Source organism: Strongylocentrotus purpuratus, unplaced genomic scaffold, assembly GCF_000002235.5.
Source record: "Strongylocentrotus purpuratus isolate Spur 01 unplaced genomic scaffold, Spur_5.0 spur5_scaffold_19, whole genome shotgun sequence".
In the NCBI taxonomy this organism is placed as follows: Eukaryota; Metazoa; Echinodermata; class Echinoidea; order Camarodonta; family Strongylocentrotidae; genus Strongylocentrotus; species Strongylocentrotus purpuratus.
The window spans coordinates 29,676,337-29,701,332 of NW_022145604.1; the positions used below are offsets into that span (position 1 = coordinate 29,676,337).

Below are 24,996 nucleotides of genomic sequence, written 5' to 3' on the forward strand. Positions count from 1 at the left end.
AAGCAACAATGCTCCCATATTTCCATTATACTAAAGTATTATACATTTAGAGCAAAACTTTCTTTATGTGGGTGAAGCTCTGAATGTTATTTACGCACTTGCTAAATAAAATCTAAGTCGTTGAGTAATGTAGAGACGTAATGAATCAAATAAAATCCGTTTTCTTTATACAAAAATAAGTAGTAATATTTGTTCATCTCGATATCATCTTGACGTACATTGTTTTTTCAGAGTAATAACTGTATCACAGTGGAACAACAATTTCAAACTGTGCGCTTCATTCTGTCATAACTATGAGAGGGAGGGAGAAGGGCGAGGGAGGAAGAGGGGAAAGGTGAGAGACGGAGAAATCAACAGAGAGAGAGAGAGGGGGGGGGGGGGGGAGAGGGGAGGGAAACAGAGAGAGAGAGAAAAGGGGAGAGAGAGAGAGAGAGAGAGAGGACAGAGACAAAGGGGGTGTGATGAGATGGACAACAAGAAAAGAGAGAGAGAGAAAAAAAATCGATTGTGAACTAATCGTGATTGACTAGTTTATGCCTATACGAAATCTGCCGTGTCTCGCTTGCGGCGTTAGGAGAACAAAATAAAAGAAGGGGGTTTACATGAGAAACTATACAAAGAATTGGCCGGCTGGAGGACAATCAATGAATAAAGATGAATAGAGTGCTATTAAAGGACGGTGCTTATTGACCTCGGAGTAGAAGGACGGGTGTGTATATAACGGTTGCCTGAAAGCAGTTCGACTCGAGACTGTAATCGCAGCCCATCTCGCATGGCAACGATGGACGCTTAAGCTGCGAAATTTATTTATTCGCCGAGCAGTTCGGAAAAGCTAGCCATGTATCCATTGTAAAATGATATATACTTACCTGGTCTACTTGTATCGTATGTACATAGATCGTTCTACAAGCTTCACGATGCACAAGTACGCATAGCAACGTAACTTTTCGAAGCTGGATGTTTTGTAGTGATCGTTAGTCGTCTCGTCTGCTTCTGAATATTTCGACGTTTACTGCCTTATTGGACAGGAGAAGGAACATATCAGTTTTATGAGTGATAGTTTTATTATTAAGAAATAGTTCTAGAAAGGTTATCTAGACCAATACTATGAGCAAAAAATACATCCACATCTCTATGGTTGACTTTTCGTTAGATTTGATATAACTTCCCAAGTGCGATTAGCATTAACGTCATGATTAACATCCATATACCTACCGTATGTGAAATGGACAAAATCTGAGAGTCTGTAATCCAAGAGAAGTGTTAGTGTTGTGTCGCGTCATTATGGGGTGTTTCACAAAACTTGTCATCAGTGACAAATGACAGTTTTTGTTATAAGCTACTGAAATCCTTGCTTCTGATTGGCTATTAGCAGATTTGTCACTGATTTTTTTTTTTGTAATTTGTCATTAAAAAAAGGCTGTGTGAAACGGGTCCAAGGAGTCAACATGGGTTCTAAATCATCCAAAATTTCCGCTGCTGGTCCATCGAAACCTAACACAGCAGCCAGAGATAATGTACGCAAGAAACCACTGATCGCTAAAGATGATAAACAAACCAACTACGAACCATCGACCAAGAAGAGATCCAAACAAAGCACGTCAAAGAAAAAGGGTTCCATCGTGATCGATGAGTACGGACGCCGGACATCGACGGTCACCAAAGTGGGTACGAAGACGACAAGGACGCGGAAGAAGACATTGGATCCGCTCAACTACAAGGGAGAGGAAATGAAGGAATTACGTTACAAACATGCAAAGAAGGAGAAAGGGGAGAAGACATCGAAAAAGAGAAAAGGGAATGATGATGATGACGACGACCATATCGCATTGGGTAATGATGTTCTTAGCGAAACTCCATGCTGTGACGATGATGAGGACACGATTAATCTTATACAGTATGAGAATTTCGAGTATCCATTCGAGAATATTGTCTTTGAAGGAGGAGGAAATAAAGGATTGGCCTACGCTGGTGCAGTCAGGGTAAGTCTGCCTGAACATTATTCAAATTATTCATTATTTGATAAATTATTCGATATCTCATCTTTGTTTCCGGATTGGTAAAACTCAAGGGGACACGGGGGCACGTATCTTCCTCCCCCATCGAGTGGAGAAAACATAAATAAAAGAAGGAAAAGAGAGAGAGAGAGAGAGAGAGAGAGAGAGAGAAGGGAAACGGGCAGGGGAAAACGACGAGTAAAGAAGACGTCTTGACCACCAAAAATATACTGGAAATGCTAGAGATTGCTCTTATAACAATATTCTTGCCTCTAACCCGTCTCTCATAAATTATTCCTGTGAAAGCATATAATATATAAATTTAGTTATGTCTGTCCAGCAATCAGGTATAGCTCAACAGTGTGGGTATTATCGTGATATTTAGCCGGCTCATCGGTCGCTGCACACTGTACAAATAGAAAAGAAAGGTATTATCGACCGTCGTTCTTCACGCCTTAAATCAATAAAGTAATGTAACTCGTACAATAAGCAATCCAAGAGGGGAGGGGGGGGGGGGGCTTTGATACGAATAAAACAAAATAATATGAACGGCTCACGAAGCATGAGAATTATATAAAGGTATACGTTGTGTTGGTTGTAGACGGGTCTTAAAGTAAATAAAATTATATAGCTATGTTCTTCATTTTAGATCTCTTCCTGAGATTTTTGTTTTCGCTTTTACTGCAAACATCGACCTTGCTCGTTTATGATGTAGCAAAGTAACGCGGTTAAATGTTGAGTGTTTGCGTTGCTTTGTATTTTGGTATGTATAGAACATACATATTAGACGGTGAACACATTGTAATGATTATCTAACGGTTAACGGTTTGCTGTTGTCACTTGTAGGTTTCCCCTTTCTTGAGACTTGTTAGCTTAGCGGGATTCTAAAGAAATCTCCCAGTTGCTTTATAGTCGCACCAAACATGCCAAATCGAACGAGGATTAAATAACACGAATAGCCAAGAACCGGTCTGATTGGAGTCAGTTTGCGAGGTGAATGCGGTATTATTTAGGTGATCGTGTAAAATACGCATCTCTTCTGCCTTTTTTTTTCTTCTTCTGCGAATACAGACATTATGAAAAGCTCTCTGAATGTTCACTAGACCGACGGACCACAGACCGACAGCCCATTATAGCAACAACTCAAGAGAATGGCGTGTCGGTCTTGCAGGCCGCCTGTCAACTATTCTGAGGTTTCATGAGAACGATCATGGGTTTTCGGTCTAGGCTAGTATTTGGTTTCCCATCTTCATCTGATACCTTCTACTTTTGCTTCCAATGAATCTTTGAAGAGACTCTAAAAACTATAAAAAGTATTATTGTTACTTGTCTTATTATCATTATGACCATCGTATTCATGAATCCAGGAATTCGAACGGATAGGGTTGTGGACGAAGATTCGTCGTTTCGGAGGAGCGAGTGCGGGAGCAATGTGGGCAGCTCTACTGGCTGTCGGCTACAACTCGAATGAGGTCGAAGAATTCTTAAGCATGAACCTCAAAGACTATTTTCTAGGTAAGTATACCGACTAGCACAGGTGGATTCAGGCGGCAAACACTCTATAGGGGAATAATAATAATAAAGATATATATATATATATATATTGAGCCATAATAAACCGAAGTTTCTCTATGCGCTTTACAAAGTAAAAAACAAGCAAGTACAAGTATATTTAAATAGTTACAAGAACGAAATATAAAAACCTTAAGCTAAAGACATGTAGCTATAAGAGAGTTCGTTGCGTGCAAAGTTAATACAGATAGCAAATACTTATGACAAATCAATTATAGTAACATATTCAATTATAATACATAGATTAAATGTAATGTCAAAAAATACAAACGAAACAGGTAAGTTTTGAGAAGGGTTTTGAAAGTCTGTCGTGTGGGAGCTTGACGGACATGCAGAGGGAGCGAATTCCAGAGAGTTGGAGCAGCCACTTCAAAAGCCCTGTTGCCTTAGAAATGAGTTGAGTGACGAGGACCTTGCAGGAGGTGCTGGGCTGAAGATCTGAGTGTGCGTGCAGGAACATAAGGTGAAAGAGACCCTTTTGGGATTGGGGTACGGATACCCTCCCCCTTCGGAGCCTCAGGCGGGCTGACACTATTACCCCCTACCTTTCAGACAATCCTGGATCCACCCTTACGCTGGAGTATTTGAGGGTCGACAATGCAAATATTTGCGCTACTCAAGTCATGAGTAGTAAAGGTATATGCCTACATTTTTGATTTATTCGTTGATACAAAATATGGAACTTTAATGGAATTGATTTAAAAAAATGGCAAAGGTCTTAAATTGGACATAAATGCGTTCCTCAAATAATAATGCGAACGAGTGGCTGGTGTCGGAGATATCGACAAGGAGTTTTCGTCTTATCACATCCTAAGATATTTGACTGTCTAATAATTATGTGATTTGCTCACGCCGTCCTTTTTTGTCTTATTTATATCGACGTTCTATAGACGCATCCTGTGGAACTTGCAGCCTGTTTCCCAACCTCCGCCGCCATTTTGGATGGCATCCTGCTCGTCGCTTGTTCGAGTGGTTCGGCGACCGTCTAGAAGACATGACTGGTGATGCCGATATCACGTTTAGTCAGCTGTACACGCGAACGGGCAAGGAACTCTGTATTGTGGTCACCAATCTTAGTCAGATGAGCGCGGAGTATTGTCACGCCAAGACCACGCCCAACTTGCCAATCAGGATGGCCGTGCGCATGTCCATCGCCATACCAGGTTAGGTGACGTCATGATAATGATAATAGTGATAATACAAGTAATGTAAATACTGATAATAATATTGGTGTTAATAAGAAGAAGAATGAAGTGACGTTTTATGGGATTTTTGATTGTATGATAATGATGCAAATTACTGTTTCATTCCAGGTTTATTTGGAGCAGTTCGGAGCAAAGGGAGGACAAATTGTGACGTGTACGTCGATGGGGGCGTCCTGTGCAATTATCCGATTCACTGTTTTGATGGTGGGTATGATAGTTTGCTTTTATTGTATTTTATTTTATTTGTGATGATATGACTGATATGAGCGCTGCATGAGTGGCCATTAATACTTCCCTCAAGTGCAATAGGAAAAGATTCAGAATATCTGACTACATTTAATTTATGATGATCTTTTCATCCCTCCAGGATGGTGGTTATCCATGAAGCCAGCAGACAGTATGCTGAGACGTCTCCAGCCCTTAGAAGACATCGGAAGATTGTGGGACAGGAAAGAGAGATTCGGCACCACCAACCCGCATACAGTGGGCTTGTTCTTGGTAGGTACCGTCAATACTAAGAGAGATCGTTGAATTGGTTAAAACAAAGGTTGAATATATAGCATATATTAAAGTACGGTACTGCAAGGTTCTGGAAACATCAAAATGATAAGAAATAGTGTGGCCAAGTCTTGGTAAAGTTAAAGCACTGTACACAGAAATATGTATATGGGACTACTAGAACATGTGGCATAAAGATCCGTCCCGATTTTTATGATGTTACATGCCATATTTAGAATATTAAGGCATTTTAAGAGCCATGCTTTTCAGGGAACACTTTTTATCTGATGTTTTCCACACTTGCATAATGCAATGATAACGTTCACAAATTATTTTTCACCTCTTCCCAGAACTCAACTTTCTCTTTAAACACTAGACTAGTATCTTGGTAATACAAAAAAATTAGGCATTCACCCGCCACATGTCACATTTAGCGTTATATGACGTCACCAACGTCTTTGTTTTGTTGTTAGTTTTGCTGCTGTTTTTGTTATATTGATTTAAAATACTTTGCGAAGACCAATGCTGATTTACAAAGTCCTATAACGATATGAAGTATGAATAGAAAGAATCAGACAAAGTCATTGACTCATTGTATGCGACTTTGTTTACCGTAAATTCTTCTATTTCTCCATGATAAGTTCTATAATCCATTAAGTATTTCTTATTTTAAGCCAGGTATGTTAATATAGTATTAATTAATTCACGGTTTTTCTGCAGTATACAAGTGATGAACAGGACGTGATGGTTGATAAGCTAGCCAAACGAGAAGCCAGCATGCCACCACAGGAACTACCCGCGACAAAGCTAGCAGGGTACGTATTCTTAATGGGAAAGCCCACCCTGATATTAATTTGGTTTTAATATAAAGCCCAGGGCCCCGTCTTACAAAGAGTTGCTTTTGATCCAAATCAATCGCAAGTTTGCAATGTCTTATCTCTTATGTACATAGTTGCGATTGATATCAATCACAAATAAGTTACGATTAATATCAACTCTTTGTAAGACAGGGCCCAGATCAATTACTTGAAGGCGTTGATTTTATCAGTCAGACACAACTTCGGAAAACACTGACGGGCGAATACTCTACTCAGTGAATAGGGCCCCCATCGTTTGATGCGAGGCAGTGTGTATACAAGCCATGTGGAAAATCAACCTGCAGCTATTGATATGTATTTCAAAAAAAAATAACGCTGTCGATATATTCAGTTCAAATGTTATAGAGCTCCCCCGCTAAACGAAATTTAGATTTTACTTTAAAATGAAGATCGCGTATCAATGCAAGTGAAATCAAGATATGACTATCAAATAGATTATATCAAATTAATTTGATTGTTTGATTTTATCAGCCGACGAAATAGGATAAAAAAGAAACGTGAAGAAGAGACGAGGAAACATGCCCTGGTGACCGCTGCTATGTCGGGATTTTTGAAACTACTCAGTGAGATTGACATCAATCAGAACAGTATCATCAGCAGGGATGAACTCAAAGATGCTTTCTCAAAGGTATGGAGAAACCATCTTTCTAACAATCAACATGAAGATTAATATTATTGTTCGCTCTCTGTCTTACTTTCTCTTTCTCTCTCATTCTTCTCTCTCTCCCTCTCCCTCTCCCCTCCCACTATCGCTCTCTGTCCACTCATCTCTTCCTCTCTCTCTCTCTCTCTCCCTCTTTTTCTCCTTTTCTCCCTCTGTCTTTCTCTGTCTCTCTGTGTGTGTCTCGCTCTCCCTCTCTCTCTCCCCTCTTTTAATTATCTCTCTCCCTCTCTCTCTATCTCTCTCTCCGTCCCCTCTTTTAGTTCTCTGTCTCTCCCCTCTCTGTCTCTCTCCCTCTCTCTCTCTCTCTCTCTCTCTCCTCTCTCCTCTATCTCTCTGTACCTCTCTCTCTCCCTGTATCTCTATCTCTATACCTCTCCAACTCATCATCTCCTTTCTTCTCCTACATGTATTTTCCTTTCTCTCTTATTTCTTTCCTTCTCTCTGCCACACATGCGTCCTCATACTACCTCAGTACTTTGTCCGATCTTTGCTAATCTACAAAAGAACCAAGTTATATTGTTGCTTCTAAGGTTCATCTAAAAAAAATAAGTTTAATTCATTTTTTCCCCTATAATATTTTGGATTTTACACATCCAGAAGTCTAGTACGTAAATTAATTCATAATCATTTGCTTAAAACTTCACTCTCGGGATGATAACTTCTCATCTTGTTTTTTGTTTAATAATCTTCTTTTTCAGAACCCACCGTACTTCAATGCTAAACATCGGAAGGATCTGTTCGGTAACGATATGACGGTAGATGAGATCTTCGACAATATGGACCATAATGCTGATGACGAGGTGATTTAAATATTGTTTGACTAAACAATTTCAAAAAAGAAACATATTTTGAAAATTGGGGAATATGGGTTTTGTTTTTAGATAATGTATTCAAATATTCAACTAACGTAAGGTAATTATGTATCAGTAAAATGCTTACGGGTGTTATTAAATTATCATTATCATTATCATAAATTGTATATTTATTATTAGTACCATACATTATATTATCATTGTTAAAACCATCACAAGAAACTTGTTGTTGGTATTTATAGACGGAGTATATATACCCATTCTGTTTTATCATCAATTTTTTCAAGTATTAATATGCATACCTATGGAGACCGATCCTTTGTGGTTTCGGCTCCAGCTCTGTGGAATTCTCTTGACAATCAGAAATACATCTTCCCTTTATGATGTCAAGAGAGCTTTAAAGAGCCTTATATTACAGTAGTGTAACACTTCTTGATTTGATTTGTTGGTGTTCATGTAGTGGTGTTATTTGTCCTCTCATATATATGTTGATGTAGATAGTTGTAAAGCGTATTATTTTAATGTACAGCGCATTGTAAATTAAGTGTTAATTATTATGCGCTAAATAAATCGAAAGTTTTCTGATTATTATTATTATCTAAGATGTGTGTATTCCTACTCTGTCATGTGAGAAAGAGTTGGTTCACTAATTTCAGTCTTTCCACCTCCTAGATAACGTTTGATGAACTACAGGCATTTGCCGAGGAGCGAGGGGTGGGGATCCAAGCAAACTTCCAGGGCTACGGTCGCAAGGAGATCAACGGGTTATCAGACTTCTTAGGGACACTGCAAGAGACATTACTCGTCAATGTGAAGAGGATTTTTGTAACGGTAGGCATGGTAGGGGTAAAACAATGCAAGTGATCGCGTTGCCGTGGTTGGTGGTTGCATGGGTGCGGTGGGTGGTGAGGATGATGATGCTGTTGCTGCTGCTGCTGATGATTATGACGATGATAGCGGTGGGAATGATGATGATGATAATAGTGGTGGTGATGATGATGGTGATAATGATGATGATGGTCATGATGGTGACGAAAGTGGTGGTGATTATGATGATAATGGTGATGATGATGATGATAATGGTAGGGGTGGTGGCAATGGTTACTAGTAGCACCGGTGGTGATGATAATGATGATGATTATGATGATGATGACTATGACGATGATAGCGGTGGGATGATGATGATAGTGGTGGAGTTGATGATGGTGATTATAACGATGATGATGATTATGGTGGTGGCAATACAGTAGTTACTGGTAGCAAAAAACATATCGATAATGGTAGTATGTACCAATGGTAATCAATGGAACAGAAGGAGATCGAGAATGATAAAGCAAATATTAGCGGAAAGATTGTGGTAATGATATGGATTCACTATAGCTACATCATTAACATTAAATTGTGATGATAATACAAATGTTTCGAAGACGATCGAATAATTGTTGCTAAAAAATTAGAAACATATTTCTTCCTTCACTTTCATGTATCCAGGAAGGAGACGTCAATCGAACATTAGGTATCGATACTGTGTATGTCGATACTACAGACTTCGTGCTTGAGGCGGAGGACAAAGAATTTCTTATCCAGGTAAATAATGCTGATGGACCAGGGGGGTGTTTCACAACGAAACTAAGTCGAACTTAACTCTAAGTTAGACTTAACAGGTATGGAGAGCCGTTAGCATCTATGAAAATATTTTGTAAAAAGTTTTTTTTTAAGGGCATAAAATGTCGATTCAAATCATTCACATTTTCTAGCATTAAGGAGATTTCATGTTCTTAATGTGGAATTTAAAAAAAGTCGAAAACACTTGAATTTTCTCTTTTGAATATATGTCATTAAATATTTTTAAGGCTGCAAACGGCTCTCCATAATTTTTGAGTCCAACTAAGAGTTAAGTTCGACCAAGGATCTTTATGAAACACCCCATCGAATAGTAAGGGGGAGGGGGGGGGGGTTGATATCCCACTCATTTACTCTTTCTTTCTATTTCGGCAAATCCCTAGTGCTAATCGGGACTTAGTAGTCGCAAAATTGAATATCCCTTTTTTTGCATCTTGCAAAATTATCTCCTATCACCTTCCTAGAACGAGAACAAGCTTTGCTCAAAATACCTTAATATATACAGGTCCTAAGTTCTGGAATTCTCTCGATTCTGTGATTAAAAGGTCTGTAAGTGTAGATGTATTCAGAAGAAAATTGAAAAGTTATTATTTGAATACATATTGTAATTCCTGATTCTTGACTATTCTTGTCTCCAAACTGTATACTTATGTTCATTACAATGAGTAACTATAAACGGTATGACCATACCAACTATGTTTATAATATACTCATATGGAGAACAAACTATATTGTAATATTGTTTCAATAAGCTACAGATATATTCCCTTCCCTTTTCCTTGTCTGTTGTAGTTAACTGTGAGTATCGGTTCATGTATCCCTGTAATCTCCCTTTCCCTGTTTTAGCGTGTATTTGTATTTTATAAACTTTACTTTAGTTAATTATGTAATGTTTAGTTTAAGGAGCCTATCCACAACAAGCTCTGCTTTTCCATAGGCTCCGCCACTGTATCTCAATATTCTGAATAGTGTGTACCGGTATTGTATGTACATGTATAAAATAATCATTTTAAATATGTTGTTACACTCTTAAAAATGAGATATTGTGGAAACCAATAAACTATCTATCTATCTATCTATCTGCATGTTTGCCTCCCCCCCGGGAGTCACAAGGACACACCAAAAAGGATTTTCCGGCATTATAATTCACAGATAAATTAACATCATGAAACATTTCGCAATTAGTCCCGATTGATAGCTATTGCGTTGTTTGTTACTCCTGTTATATTGATTATCACATAGAATGTCACAATTTGGAAACACATATCAGTTCATTTCATTTCCTTTATTTCCACAATAACAGCAAATGAAATTTACAAAGCTTTCCGTTTTTACAAAGTCATTCTAATCAAAATATTAACAAACGAGAAATAAACATAATACGGTTCGGGCAATGCAGTAGAAGTTAAGACTAAGAAGACAATTGCTTGCTGTATTTTGGAGGTTCCCCGACTTAAAATATCATAGTATCATAAGTAAAACAAATCATTTGAAAAAATTATGAGAAGAAAAACGAAATAGTGCCTATAACGATACAATTATGCTGTAGAAAATAAAACATTTCATTTCTAATGAGGCCATCGATTGAGACTAAAGGTCATTTTCATTCTCAACCGCCGATGTTATGCCTTTATTCAATTTATTTTATTCCTATCATTCTCTGACAGCAAGGAGTACGTGGTGTGCAGGCCTTTCTACGTTACTATGTCAGGCAGAATGACCCACCTCTGAAAGCCAGTCTACGAGGCCCCAATGACACACGGAGTACAGTCATGTTTGATGATCTTCATAGATGATCAGGCCCCAGGAAATGTATAGTGGCCCTGAAGGGACATCGCGAATAGACGAAATCGCGAATTATTCACGACGAAATTGGCGACGAAATTGACGACGTCGTGAATTTTGTCGCGAATATCGTCGTGAATAATTCGCGATTTCGTCTATTCGCGATGTCCCTTCAGGGCCACCATAAATATGTGGCTTCCCTGGTAGAAGAACATCATTCTCGTCCGGGTTTACGCTCGTCAGAACTACTTCTTGTCCAAGTTCCACGTACCCGTACGACTACGGATGTATGGTGATCGTGCCTTCTCTTCAGTTGCTCCACGCCTCTGGAACTCCCTCCCTTCTGTTCTTCGCAACACCAACACACAGGAAAGCTTTAAAGCAAGCATCAAACCCATTTGTTCAAGCAAATAGTCCATAACTATTGGAGGAGCGGGCGCCTTCGAATGTTTGAAATAGATAAATGACGCCAAACAACTGCTTTGGATCATCATCATCATCATCATCACCACCACCATCATCATCATCATCATCACCATCATCATCATCATCATCATCATCATCATCCCTTACATCACTGGTGTAGCCTAGATTCAGTCCGGGAAAAACACACGAAATCCTCATTTAGGGTGTAATTTGGATTCAGAATAAATCCTTGTTTGGGGGGTGTCCGGGAAGCAACTTAGACAAAAAAAAATTCTCGGAATGAATTCTGGATAAATAACATTTTATAAGCAAAGTAAATTTGCCCTTGCATCAAATCATCGTTGCCATATCATGCACTTTTTCGTATCAATGCACATGTAGACCATCAAAGCAAGGAGTTATTTGATTGGATGCATTATTGAGTGTATCTGTTTTTAACATTTATCTTTCACGAAGATTCCAAGGACAATTTATCTGTCTTCAGCATGTATAATGGTATATTATAATTAGAAATGTTGTCCACATCCAGTGGTGAATGTCATGAAATTATTTTGACATCTTTGTATATTAAAACATCTGAATAAAATACATATGTTAACAGATGAATAAAATACATGTATCTACACTCATGTACAATGACCGGGCATGGGGGCTCAGTGGTTAGAGCGCCCGCCTCATGAACGGGAGGTCGTGGGTTCGAACCCCGGCCGAGTCATACCAAAGACTTATAACAATGGGACCTTCTGCCTTCTAGCTAGGCGCTCAGCATATTAGATTGGAAAAAGGTAGTAATAACATATTATGTTATGCAGGGCCCGCTGGAAGAGCAGTTTCATAACTGAAGTAGTGGGTACCCTGGGTAAATAAAACGTTAGTATTATTATTATTATATATTATATATAACTAACACAACTAACACAATCCTGAGTCTCAAACTCATTTTGCCAAATCAAGATACTTTCATATCAATAAAATTGACTATTTCTCGAATCGATTTTGTTAAGAGTGTTTATTTGCATATTCATGTCAACATACAGCATACGAGAGGACACATCACTGGTAATCACGCAACCCCCTTTATCTTTCAAAGACAACAAAGACAAATTACTATGAAATGTTAGTTCGTCATCAAAATACACCGAGTTAAGAAGATTTTACGAGGTGGAGGTATTTTCAAACTCATTGAGGGGGGGGGGGGGCTGCAAAGCCTTTGAAGCCTCCTTTTGGGCCCATTCCACTGATGAAGTTTTGAATGGCAGTCCTCTTCATTAATGGTCTCGCAAAAGTTATTCTACACCCCCTCAAAAAAGGTTCTGAGAGAGAGAGAAAGAGAGAGAGAGAGAGAGAGAGAGAGAGAGAAGGGGAGGGGGATGTTGGGGAGGACCGGGGAGGGGTATGATATATTCGGTAGTAGGGGCATCATTGACACTGATACACATCAATAGTAGTATTATTATTAATTTATCCCGCATACTGTTCCATGAGAGAGAAGGAGAGAGAGAGAAAGGGCACGAGAGAGGGAGAGAGAGAGAGAGAGAGAGAGAGAGAGAAGAGTTAGGAAGGAAGTGGGGAGGGGGAGAGTAGAAGAGTTTTGATTGAGGGGGAGATCATTGACACGCATTGTTATTCTCCAACTTTGATGTTCCTCTCGAGTAGAGCTTCGACGAATTCCTCCTAATCTTGTCACTTGTCCCGAAGACTACACTCAGCGACATATCGGGAGAGTAGCGGGAAGCCCGGGGTTTCCTGCCCAGAGTTTCGGCCATGGTTCGGGTGAAGTGAGGGGCATTCCCGCAGCACAGCCCCATGTATTGTATGCCCAGGTCAATGCACTTTTTGGTGAAGTCCTTGATATCGGATCGGTTGCATTGGTTGCAGTCGATATCGGTTGGGTAGGTTAGTTTTTCTGTCAGACGCACAAGAACAAAAAAAAAACAACATGTAAATGGATGGAAAGAGTATGTTTAGAAGGTTTTACAACAAACGTGTGGCCGAAAGCTTGATATTCCAAGGAACGAATTATGAAGGAAAAAACAAACGAAAAAACAATGTCATGCAACTACACGAATAATAGTTGTCGACAGCTGTATACAAAATTCCAATTACCGACATAACTTTTACTAAGGATGTACACAGGAGCGGTTCGAGAATAATAATACACACACACGCACTTTGGTACGGTTTTAGGGGTGGGGCACATAGGTGTTCTTGCGTATATTTTCTACATACGCCTTGCGATACCCCCTAGAACCGCCACTGGGTGTACCTACTTCCATGATGTAACCCTACCATCATACCCTGTTCCTCAAGCGACGTTCCTGAATTAAATCTCTCATTTACCTGTCTTCGCATCTTTGAGCTGAAACCAGTTTTCGTACATCTCAGTTCGGTACACCACGGGTAATGCAGCGATCGGGATCTAGGGTACGAAAAATAGTAATTGTATTTCAAAATGCCTCTCTTCTGTACTGTTCAGTGGCATAGGCTTAGCTTCCCATCCTCCTCCGCACAAGATTAAACCGCACAGGCAGAACAGGTTTTTTTTTTTTTTTTTGGGGGGGGGGGGGGGGGGCTGTCCCCCTCCACTCCCATATCCCGAGGGCAAATGGGAGGGAAGCTCGCAAGATTCGTCACAGAGGTGCCAATTTGGGTTTGATTGATCACATATTCAACAATAAATAGCTTTTGTATCTTTATTCTGTTTTTTTCAAACTTTCACTGACCTGTTTCTCTCATTTTTCTGCTTCTAGTGAAACCAACTTAATGTCAGGGCGGACTTCCCCTTTAAAGGCATCGTTTAATTTTTTTAAATTTGAGATGCATGACCCTACGTGTAATAAGTGTCTGTAATATTATGGTGTAATATTGAAGCCCTAAAACAATTGCGCTTCAAAATGATCATGAAGTGCCTCAAAATAGTAAAAATCTTTGAGTGACCGGTTTTACCATACTCATTTTTCCCAATAGACTGTAGTGTTATGAAAACCGTTAGGAGTGAAATTGCGATTACCAATCATAAATATCTTGATAAGCAGTCAGGCGATCAGCTTATAAAAGTCATGGGATTCCTGAATGACCTAACGGTTTATAATTATGATTGCAGCATGAGCTTAATCCAGAATTTTGTTTTAGAATCTGAGGCAATATTATCGAGTCACTTTAACTGAAGCCTTACCTTTAACCCAACTTTGGATGCCTTTTCAAGAAGATCGATCATTGTGGCGGGACCATAGGCACAGTTGAAGCCCACCACGGCAGCTCCGGCCGCTTCTAGTTGCCTGAGACCGTCTATCATCTCCACATCGTCTACGAGTTCTACTCGTCCATTCCCCATATACCTTGGTGAAATGGTCACTACCGCTGGGAGGCCTGCAGAGAGAAAACAACATTATGATTTATTGAATGGTTGGTTAGTTGTTTGTTTGATTAATTGATTGATTACTTAGTTGGTTGACTGTTTGATTGATTGATTAATTGGTCGGCTGGTTGATTGATTGATTGGGTTGATTGATTGATAGACTGATGGATTGATTGGTCGGTTGATTGATTGATATCATTGATCGATTCATGAGTTGATTGGTTGGTCGATTGGTTGATTGTTTGATTGACTAAATGCTACCTGTATTCTCCAAAAACAGTGGTATGACTGTCACACTTGCCGGTAGACCTGAAGAGAAATTTGATCTGATTGAATGTACGATTGATTGACTGATTGACTCAATGACCGATTTATTGATTAATGGGATGCTTGGTTGTTTGATTGATAGTATTTACGGCATTTTAAAGTTAAATACAATGTATGAGAGGGAGACGGAGGGAGGATGAAAAAGTAACTTTACAACTACACCAAAATCTTTGCAATTTTCACTGCATTACGTCGCAGTATTAGGGCGGAAATGACATGTAGGCCTAAGACAAATTACCTTTTCCATATTCTTTGATACACTCTAAGGCCATCATGGCTTCACCGAAGATACTAAATGTCTCTGCTATGATGTAGTCCGCTCCCTCCTCTACGGCCCATTCCACTTGCTCCTGCAACATGGTAAAAATTAAATGAACTTTGAATTGAATCCATTCACCACTTTCATAAAACTATGCAAAGTCAAAAAATACAATACAATATTTCTTACAAACATAGATAAGCCTTTGTCCCCTTTGGAGTCCAAGTGTTGGGAGAATTGACCCCTGACCCTATGCAATGCAGCTCTTACTTCGGTGGAAATGGCGTTTGTTGTCAGTTGAGAGCCAAAGTAGGCCCTACAGTTTATTGCTGTTTCGTCTATAAATGGTTTGTATAATACCCAATCGGTCTATTCCCATATGGTCTAACACCAAGCCAGTCTACTATCCACATGGTCTAACAATCATTCCGTTTACTTATCATTTGGTCTATTAACCATTTAGGCTAATAGTAATTTTTCTAATTTCCATTTGGTATAATCTTCAATAAGTCTATTTACCATTTGTTATATTGCTCATTTGGTCTAATTTCTAGTCGGTCTAATGCCCATTTTGTCTACTATCCATATTGTCTAATAATCATTTAATCATAAATAACATTATTCACCAAATGATTATTAGACATTATGGATAGTAGACGGGCTGGGTGTAGACCATATGGGAATAGACTAATTGGGTAGTAGACCAACTGGTTGTAGACCAAACAATTCACCAGCCTACCTAACCTTGAAGGGGAGTCGGGCTAACTCGGACCCGGATACATATCGGCCCGCTGCAAAAACGGTAAGTTTTTGCAGGTTAAGGGTTAGGTTTAGGGTTAGGGTTAGGGTTAGGGTTAGGGTTAGGGTTATGGTTGAGGTAGGGTAAACTGACAAAAACAAGTTAGCCCGGATCCCATTGAAGGATATACGAGTTAACACCTTTCTGGCTCTCACGTTGATACCTTAAACATCACTCTGACAGCCTCCTTGCTGCCCTCATCGTCCGGATCCCAATCTCCTGTGTTGGAGATGTCACCACACATCAGAGTCTCTGTCTCATCGGCCACCTCACGAGCCATCTTCAGCGCTAGACGATTGGTCAACTCGAGCTTGTCTTCTCGATCGACATCAGATAGCTTCTTACGAGAGGCATAATACTGGGCAGATGCGATAAAAGAAAATAGGAGATACAATACCCATAGTGGTACTTTGATGATAAGAATAATCATAATAATAGTAACATAACATTACTGTATAGTGCGATCTAACTCAGAGCGAGTTCTCAAAGCGCTTAAAGGGATAGTTGAGTTTTGTTGCAATGGGTGCTACACAAACTAATTTTGTTGTAAGATAATGAAAAATTGAGTGTCATAGTTGGAACAACATACAATTTTTTGAAGCTGGAGCTGAATTGGTTTGATCGTATTGGCTAAATTTCACACATTTTGGGGTTTAAAAGTACCTCCATAGCAATTTTAAGTTCTAAAAGAGCACTAGATGTGTCATAAATAAGAATAAGAGTAGTAACCATGCACTGTGAAGGACTCAATTATCCGTTTAACAAAAGCAATATCCATATACAGGGAGAAGACAATCAAGATAAAAGACTTTCAAGTACATGTGTAATGTAGTTATACAATCATATCTGAATACACAGCGAATGCATTGAGGATTGCTAACAAACCAAAGGCAGAGCCTGCGCATCTCTTAAAATAATCTAAATTAAGATAGCAGGAGTTATGTTATACCTAAACTAGTGACAATTATGATGGTATTAATGATAATATGAGCACACCCCTTCACCCGCTTCCCCCACTATAGCGACAAGAAGGTATTACCAAAAAAGATAAAACACTGATTTTGGTGTTCAAAATGTTATCTAAAGCTTGATTTTCAGACAGAAAAATGCCAACGTTTGCCCTACCTCGAAAGGGTCCACCTCATATAAAATCCTAGTTACGGCCCTGATCAAACATATTACATAGCTTTGTATACAATATTTACATAGGTGTCTTATTTACATCAGATGATGTGCAAATGATCGTTTGTCATTTAATCCTTTCTTTCTACAAACGCGACCTCAATTTATTTGTCTTCGAGATTCACCAGTAATGATAACATGTACGCATTTAGACGTAGTGAGCTGTCGAAGAATGCCAAAGTTTGGTGTAAGGCGATTACAAAAATATATACATGAAAAACATGAAAATATTGCTAAAATTATTTATTTCTGATTTAAAAAAAAAAAAAAATAATGCCGGCGGACATCTTAAAAAATAACCCGGCTGTCAGGGAAAATAAACCGAGCGGCCATTTTGAGAGGCCATTTCGAAAAGAAAAAAAAGAAAAGAAAAGGGCCTCCTCCTTCCTATTTTTCAAAAAGGCAGAACGCTAAACATGTTTTTTTGTTGTTGGCATAAATCTGAGACCAAGTCATGCTCAGTTTCGGGTAGTTTTTAATGCCATATGACAACAGTCAAAGCTAGAAAATTCAAGACTTCTAAAGAGCCCCATTACTTTTATTGTTATGCTTATATGCTAATATAATGCTTATATGCTAATATAATCGCTTTCATAACTTTCAGGTAAAATGTGTATCCTGGATAATCCTGAAATTTGTTAAAAAGGGTGTTCTTTAAAAAAAAAACAATCTTAAGAACCAGTCTAAACATTTTTTTGTTTGTTTGTGTGAGTTTCTTGTTTCTTGGTTTGATTGTTTGTTTGAGTTGTTTGTTTCTCTGTTTTTTTTTCCTTCTTCTTTTTCTCCTTGTTCTGGTAATTTTATCTTGTTTTATGCTTTGTTTAGTTCAAATGGGCCTCGTTGAATTGTCTAGAATGCTCAATGGAAGCAATAGGGCGCAAGTTATTAGTACCAAGACTACACCAGCCTACCCTGGGAGGTTTGATCAAAATCAAAGCTCCATGGTCTAACTTGGATCTCATTATTTTACCGTTAAAGCCGGGACTACGTCACTCCCTGCGTGCACGAAATCACGGTACATCTGACGAACTAGTTCCGGGTGATCTATGACGACTTCCGGTACAAATGGGCCAGACTTGATGTAGCCCTGTCGCTCAAAGCCCATCACATATCCCTCCGCACAGAGGATGGTTTCTCCATCATTAAGACGTTCAAGTAGTCCTGTTTGGAAAAAACAGACATAGAGAGACAGAGAGAGAAAGAAAGAGAGAGACAGAGAGACAGGGAGACAGAGAGAGAGAGAGAGAAAGAAAGAGAGAGACAGAGAGACAGGGAGACAGGGAGAGAGAGAGAGAAAGAGAGAGAGAGAGAAAGATCCAATAAAAGCAAATCAATTCAGTGAAATATAAAGAATTTACTATTTTTGTGATCGATTCCACAGCATTTCTTTCACAATGCAATCGCATGACTAGAACTCAACTTTATCTATGAATCATTTAGAGGTGATCAGGACTCATTCGTAAGTGTAGAGTCTAATTATTTTCAAGTTGGTTAAAATTCAAAAATTCAAAACTGGTTAAAATTGGAATTTCAATTCAAGGGGTGGAGGGGGGGGGGGGTACCAGGAAACTAGAGCGCATGTTCAATGATGACGAGACTAAAGAAGAGAAAGGGAGAGGGGTAGGGGTGGGGTCAGTGAGAGAGAGAGAGAGAGAGAGAGAGAGAGGAGGAGGGTATATATAAACAGAGGGTAGAGAAAGGGGAGAGAAAGAAGAAAATAAGAGAGAGAGGGGGAGAGGAACGAGAGAGAAAAGGGAGAGAGAGGGAGGGGAGATGAGATAGAGGGAGGGGTGGAGGCACTGTGAGAGACCGATATATATTAGTCATAGTAGAGTAGGAGAAGAAAGGGATCGGAATTCAGTTTCATGCAATACCGTATGATTGAAAATATCGCTATCCAAAACAAAATAAATCGTGGGTTCAAACCAAGGAGTTACTAAAGAGAATTATATACCTCACTTAAGAAATCCAGCCATCTGATAGGTCGAAATTGCAGTCGTGATTTTAGCCATTCCCGTAAATAAACGAAAAATGCCAAACCTATGTAATAGTTCTAGAGTAAATCAGTAAAATCCCGGCAAAATTCCAGTTACCGGAAAAAAGTTCAATCTAGCTGAAATACCCATTGGTTCACGTGTTAAAATCTGGTTAGAGCGATCGCGGGTACAAAACATTGTGTGTGTGCAAATTGGTCGCTTAATATTTAGATCTTTTAATAAGACGACCGAAGGCGTCGATCGTACTACTAAATCCGGCCTAGATTCTACTTATAGTTTACAAACAAGGCAAACATGGCTGAAGAAACTCTTCCTAGATTTCAACTTCTTGATGATGATCAATTGCAAGACTTGATTAATTCTGCTGACAGCAAGAACACCAAAAGGGTACGTGAAATCCTCCATAAAAATATTCGAAGATTATTTAGGTCTAGATCTAGGCTACCTGCAAGTTATCAACACAGACCTCGATAGCGTAAACAAAACTTCCAAATTCGGAGCTGGACAACGTAGATCCAGATAGGGGCCAATGTTAACTATTAGATTCGGACTTCAACGTCATTTCCTCAATTCTAACAATGCCGACAACTCGACATCATTAATTAAGCATGAAAATTTTTCCAATTCGACGAGAGTTTTAAAGTGTTTTCAGCAACGCTTAAACAAAAAGGAAAGGGAGTTGTGACTCACAAACATGGACAAAATCCAAGGTTCGCTTGATTTGGATGATCCTTTAGGTCTTGAGGACGAGGTATTTATTGATGTTATGACACTCAACAGCTTCGAAATTTGTGAGGAATTAGGCCTGGGGGGGGGGGGGGGGGTAATGCTACATAGATAGAGGCTAGATCTAGACTATAATGATGTTTTTATTCTTTTAACAAATACATACATGCCAAGGTACCTTTCTTACCTTTTGCTGGTGCCATTTTCTTGCCTTTTGATATCCCCTTCTCCAGTTTCTTTCGCTTGCCTGTAATGTATTTCAAGGAACAGACGACGTCTTCTGATCGAGTTAGGTTTCTAGTTAAGTTATACTTTAGAAAAATATAACGCCGCTGGATAATTTCCTGATGTCAACTAGCCGGAGTGGTTTTAGTCCAGAATCTGGCCAAATTGATCTCCTCCCGCGCACGCCCGGCGAATTAAATGGACGTACGCCTCGTTGATATCACTATTAGCTTCGGTGGCTTGCAGTTTTTATAAAATATTAGAACAGGCAAGATTCTGGCCTAGTATGGGGTGATAATGATGAGTGACCGAACATTACCTCCCGGTGGGGGGCCGTGCCAACCATCCCCTTCAAGCTGTATGTTTAGATAATAGCCCAGGGTCCAGCTCAGTTTGCATTGCATCATTCCTGTCTGCAAGGACGTATCGAGGATTTCTTATCAACAAGCCGGCGAATAGGTGGGGGGGGGGGGTGTGGTTAACACTAACTCCTTTGGGGGGGGGGCCCAACGGGGGTGGGGAGTGAAGAATCCTTTTTTTTCCTCAACATCCACCCCCCCCCACCCTTGAGCAAAAAACATTATTTACTTATTACTAATTACTGCGATCCCGGGGACAGGGGCGTTAACCCCCCCCCCCCCTCACCGGGATTTTTCTGGGGGAGTGTTCCTCCCTCCCCCGGAAGTCTTAAAAATGCAAAAGATATAAGTTTATTTATATTGTACTTATATATTTTAGCACATAATTAAGTTCTTAGGTGCTTTGAAATGCATTAAGTTTCACCATCCGAAATTGATCTTTTTTCCCTCCTTCGCATACTAGTATTTAAACCTTTAAATATTGTAGAAGATATTACAAAGGTAAAGATTCTCTAAACTTGTGTTTTACAAGTGCCAGACAATGTAAACTACCAATAGGACATATTGTATGCTGAGAAATTAAAGGGGTGGTGAGGGACGCCTTTCCCTGAAAGTATTAGAGGGCCATCTCCCAAAATTAAAAACAGATCGGTCGCATTGCAACTTTACAAAACGATAAGCTTAATTGACCGAGGAAATCGGTAGAATACAATCTTTATACTGCAAAATATGAACTCCTGTTATTCGGGGTGTGATAGGGGGTTACCCCCTGCCGGGGGAAGCAAGGGGGCAGAGCTCTAAAACGCTCTCGAGTTTTTAAAAATTTAGAACCTTTCAGATGTCACAAGCAATAACAATTGTAATTTTCGCCTTAAAATTCACACATCCTCTATCATTTTATTTAGTTAGTCGAGCAAACCATCGGCCGTGTAATCTGTAGGTGTTAAGTTAAAGTTTCATGTTCTTTTTTACTTTCTCTCTCTCCCATTTCCTCTCTCTCTCTTATCTTATTTCCTTTTACCTTCTTTTCTTCCGTTGCTCTCCTTTCCCTTTCCGATCTTGTTAGGTCACCAAAAAATGTTCAAAGTAGAATGAGCGTACAAACTGAGAATGTTAAAGATACTTCCAAACTTTGTTTTGTATACTTTTGTATAATGGTATACAATTCATGGTTTAGCTATGACTAGCAAAGTGAAGTTGTTCACAAGAGAAATATTTTATACCCGTTAGAAAGTAACGAAGAGAAATGAAGACTATTAAAAGTACCCTTCCCTCATACACACACACACACACACACGCACACACACACACACACACACACACACACACGTATAAGGAAAGTTACCCCCCCCCCCTGGAAAAATCCCCCGACAATTACCCCCTGGACAAATACCCCCGGACAATTACCCCCCCCCCCCGGACAAATAACCCCGTAGGACAATTACCCCACACCCCTGAAATTACCCTCTAGGACAATTCCCTCCCCCCCCCCCCCCCCCCCATCCACCAGGTCAACCAAGAACAATTACCCCGGGGGCATTCAGTATCAGCATTTGTATATGACCTGCAGAAAGGACATTTACCACATTCGTTAATGGACTACTTTGATTTTAATAATGAATCACATGTATAGAACAAGAGGGAGAGAACATTTAATGCTACTATTTCCTGTAGTACGACACATGGGACTTTCTCAATTTCTTTAATTGGAGCAAAGCTGTGGAATAATTTGCCCATAAATATAAGATCATCATTTCGTAAAAATTTCTGATTAAACTCTTCAGCAGAGATGAATCATAAGGATCAAATAATATGCTATTAAGTCAAATAAATGTTGCTGTTTAATTTTTTGAGTGTGAATACATAATATGACTTTGCATACAGTTTTAGAAACTTGGAGAACCAATCCAGACTAGCACTCGTGCTAACTTTTGGTTCTCACTTTAACAACATTTTAAGTTTTTAAGTTTAAAATATCCTTTATTTAAATCAGTTAACTCTGTGAATTTCAATTACAGCAACACTTTTCTGTATCTGTAAGGAAGCCAACCAAATCTCTACGTATTATTAAGTTATGGCTAATTCACATGTTTGATATGACATGATATGATGAATGTTGTACATATGGTTCTACTATGGATATTTTCTTTTTCTTTGTAACTCATGTATGGATATGTATACGATATCAACTTTTAATTGTTGTTATTTTGTAACCCACTTGAATACATTTGTAACATTGTTATGTTGTTAATAAATTCAAATTCAAGTCATTATTATTATAGTCATTGTTATAATCGTTATTACATCCATAGTGACACCCAGTCAGCTATGCTGGGCCGATTTAGTTTACAAGGAAGTCTTGGAAACTGAGTTACAATCATTATGAAGATGAGGGTTACGACTTTAAAGGGAGGCTTTACTACTTTAGCCAGAAGGGATAAGACCAAATAGCGAGCCAGCGAGGTCACTGTGACAGGTGGCTATCTCATTAACTCAGCTCTCATTTAACATAAGAAAAAGAGGATCATGGGGGACCAACAGGCACCGATTGCGGAAGTTTTCTATGTAGAGGGAGCAAGTAGCTACAAGTAGGACAGTGTGCCTTTAATATACAGTGCGACCCAGAAAAAACGAAACCGAGATTTATCGTTGTTTTATCATAACTTAATCACAATTACAATCAATGAATGACACATATTTGTAAAGCTGAGATTCTCCTCTTTCATTTGATTGAACTCATATGATGCATATTTCACGCATGAGTGATTAAAAGCAATTTGAAAAAAAGGAAACAAAAAAGTCATTTGGCGGGCGGTATCTGAATTGAAGTCTTTCGTCTATGTCTGATCGTCAACGAAACGGAGTTAAGTCTTTTATCAATTCCGTTTGTTGCTACGGCAGGCAGCCAGTGAAAACGAATTCGTTTAATCAAATTATGGAAATGCAAGCATCACTTTACACAAACAGAACTTTGTTATTCCTTCCTTATTTTTCTGATTGAGGTGTTATATGAAAGAGCAGAAACTGAACTTTCTAGAAATGTTAATTTTTCTTCGAAATTCAGATATCGTCCGCCAAATGACTTTTTGGTTTCCTTCCTTCAAATTGCTTTTAATCACTCATGCGTGAAAATGCATCATATGAGTTGCATCAAATGAAAGAGGAGGATCTAAGCATTACAAATATGTGTCATTTATTAAAATTATGATTGTGATTAAGGTATGATAAAACATCGATAATTCTCGGTTTCGTTTTTTTGTGGGTCGCACTGCATATGATTAGTATAAACCGGCCCCTAAGTCATTATGAAGGATTTTAAATGAGAAGTCTGGGCACAGAAGTGATAAATAATGTAATCATGTTAAGCACATTCACAAGTAAATAGTTACGTATATAAACTACTAAATAAATAAAGGTAAAATAAGGAGGCGCGATAGCTCAGTCGGTAGAGCAGTGGTCTCGTGATCCGGTGACCCGGGATCGAAACCAAGTCGATGCGCTAGTGCCCTTTGGTAAGGCATTAATCCTCATTACCAGATCCCTTGGAGAGGACCTAAAGCCGTCGGCCGTCAGGTTGCTAACTTACAAGAACTTATGCTTTCTTAGCAGTCAGGTAAAATAAACACTTCCACATTCAACATTCAAAGATATATCGAAACAAATATAAATGATGATGATGATATGATATTCATGATGTTTCTATTCATTATTCAACCTTATATTGAGAGAAGAGTCCATAATAAGACAACAACGAATCAAATGAAAGCAACTCGATTCACAAACGAATGGCAATTCATTGTTTTGATGAATATATCATACCCCTGTGCGCAAATCGATTCTGATTCTGCTGGTTTTATCGTTCTACTTCGATGATCAAATGGGATATCATAATAAAAGATAAAAAGGATTCCTTTTAGTGATGTAAACAAATTTAGTTGTGCGTATCTAATGAGTATAACTCGAGGAAATTTGGTTTCGTTCTTTAAGAACTAAAGAGACGATAGCAAAGAATTCCCCCCAATAACATTGCCTAAGGAAATCATGTTCTGATTAGGCTATTTTTTTTTTAATAAGATGAGATCTAGAAAAAAATACCATTAATTGCTAACGAAAGGAAGATGATTAAATTACACTTAAAACAGGAGATGATATATCTCTTGGTTCTATAACTACTAAAAAGGTATATTCAATATTGAGTGCATGGGTTTCTCACAATCGTCAACGATATCATTGTGGTCTAATGTTTTGTCACTACCAGACTATTTCAATTGGAAATTGTTTTTCATAATCAAGAGATAACAGGA

General features: G+C 38.9%; 2 protein-coding genes across 2 annotated transcripts; one reads left to right on the plus strand and one right to left on the minus strand.

Moving 5' to 3' along the window:
• The first annotated feature begins 1,362 nt into the window (after positions 1–1,362).
• On the plus strand, positions 1,363–12,182 carry LOC582782. Its single transcript, XM_795102.5, has 11 exons — positions 1,363–1,982; positions 3,365–3,512; positions 4,460–4,732; positions 4,883–4,978; positions 5,142–5,272; positions 5,993–6,087; positions 6,622–6,778; positions 7,513–7,614; positions 8,299–8,457; positions 9,118–9,213; positions 10,917–12,182. The coding sequence occupies exons 1-11, from the start codon at positions 1,449–1,451 to the stop codon at positions 11,043–11,045; spliced, it is 1,920 nt and encodes a 639-aa protein (XP_800195.4). The 5' UTR covers positions 1,363–1,448; the 3' UTR covers positions 11,046–12,182.
• An 828-nt stretch (positions 12,183–13,010) lies between these two features.
• Positions 13,011–20,653, minus strand: LOC582813 (betaine--homocysteine S-methyltransferase 1). The gene is made up of 7 exons (XM_782751.5): positions 20,296–20,653; positions 18,356–18,546; positions 16,367–16,561; positions 15,384–15,495; positions 14,636–14,829; positions 13,801–13,879; positions 13,011–13,366 (listed from the first exon to the last, which is right to left on the minus strand). The coding sequence occupies exons 1-7, from the start codon at positions 20,309–20,311 to the stop codon at positions 13,068–13,070; spliced, it is 1,086 nt and encodes a 361-aa protein (XP_787844.4). The 5' UTR covers positions 20,312–20,653; the 3' UTR covers positions 13,011–13,067.
• Between the last annotated feature and the right edge of the window lie 4,343 nt (positions 20,654–24,996).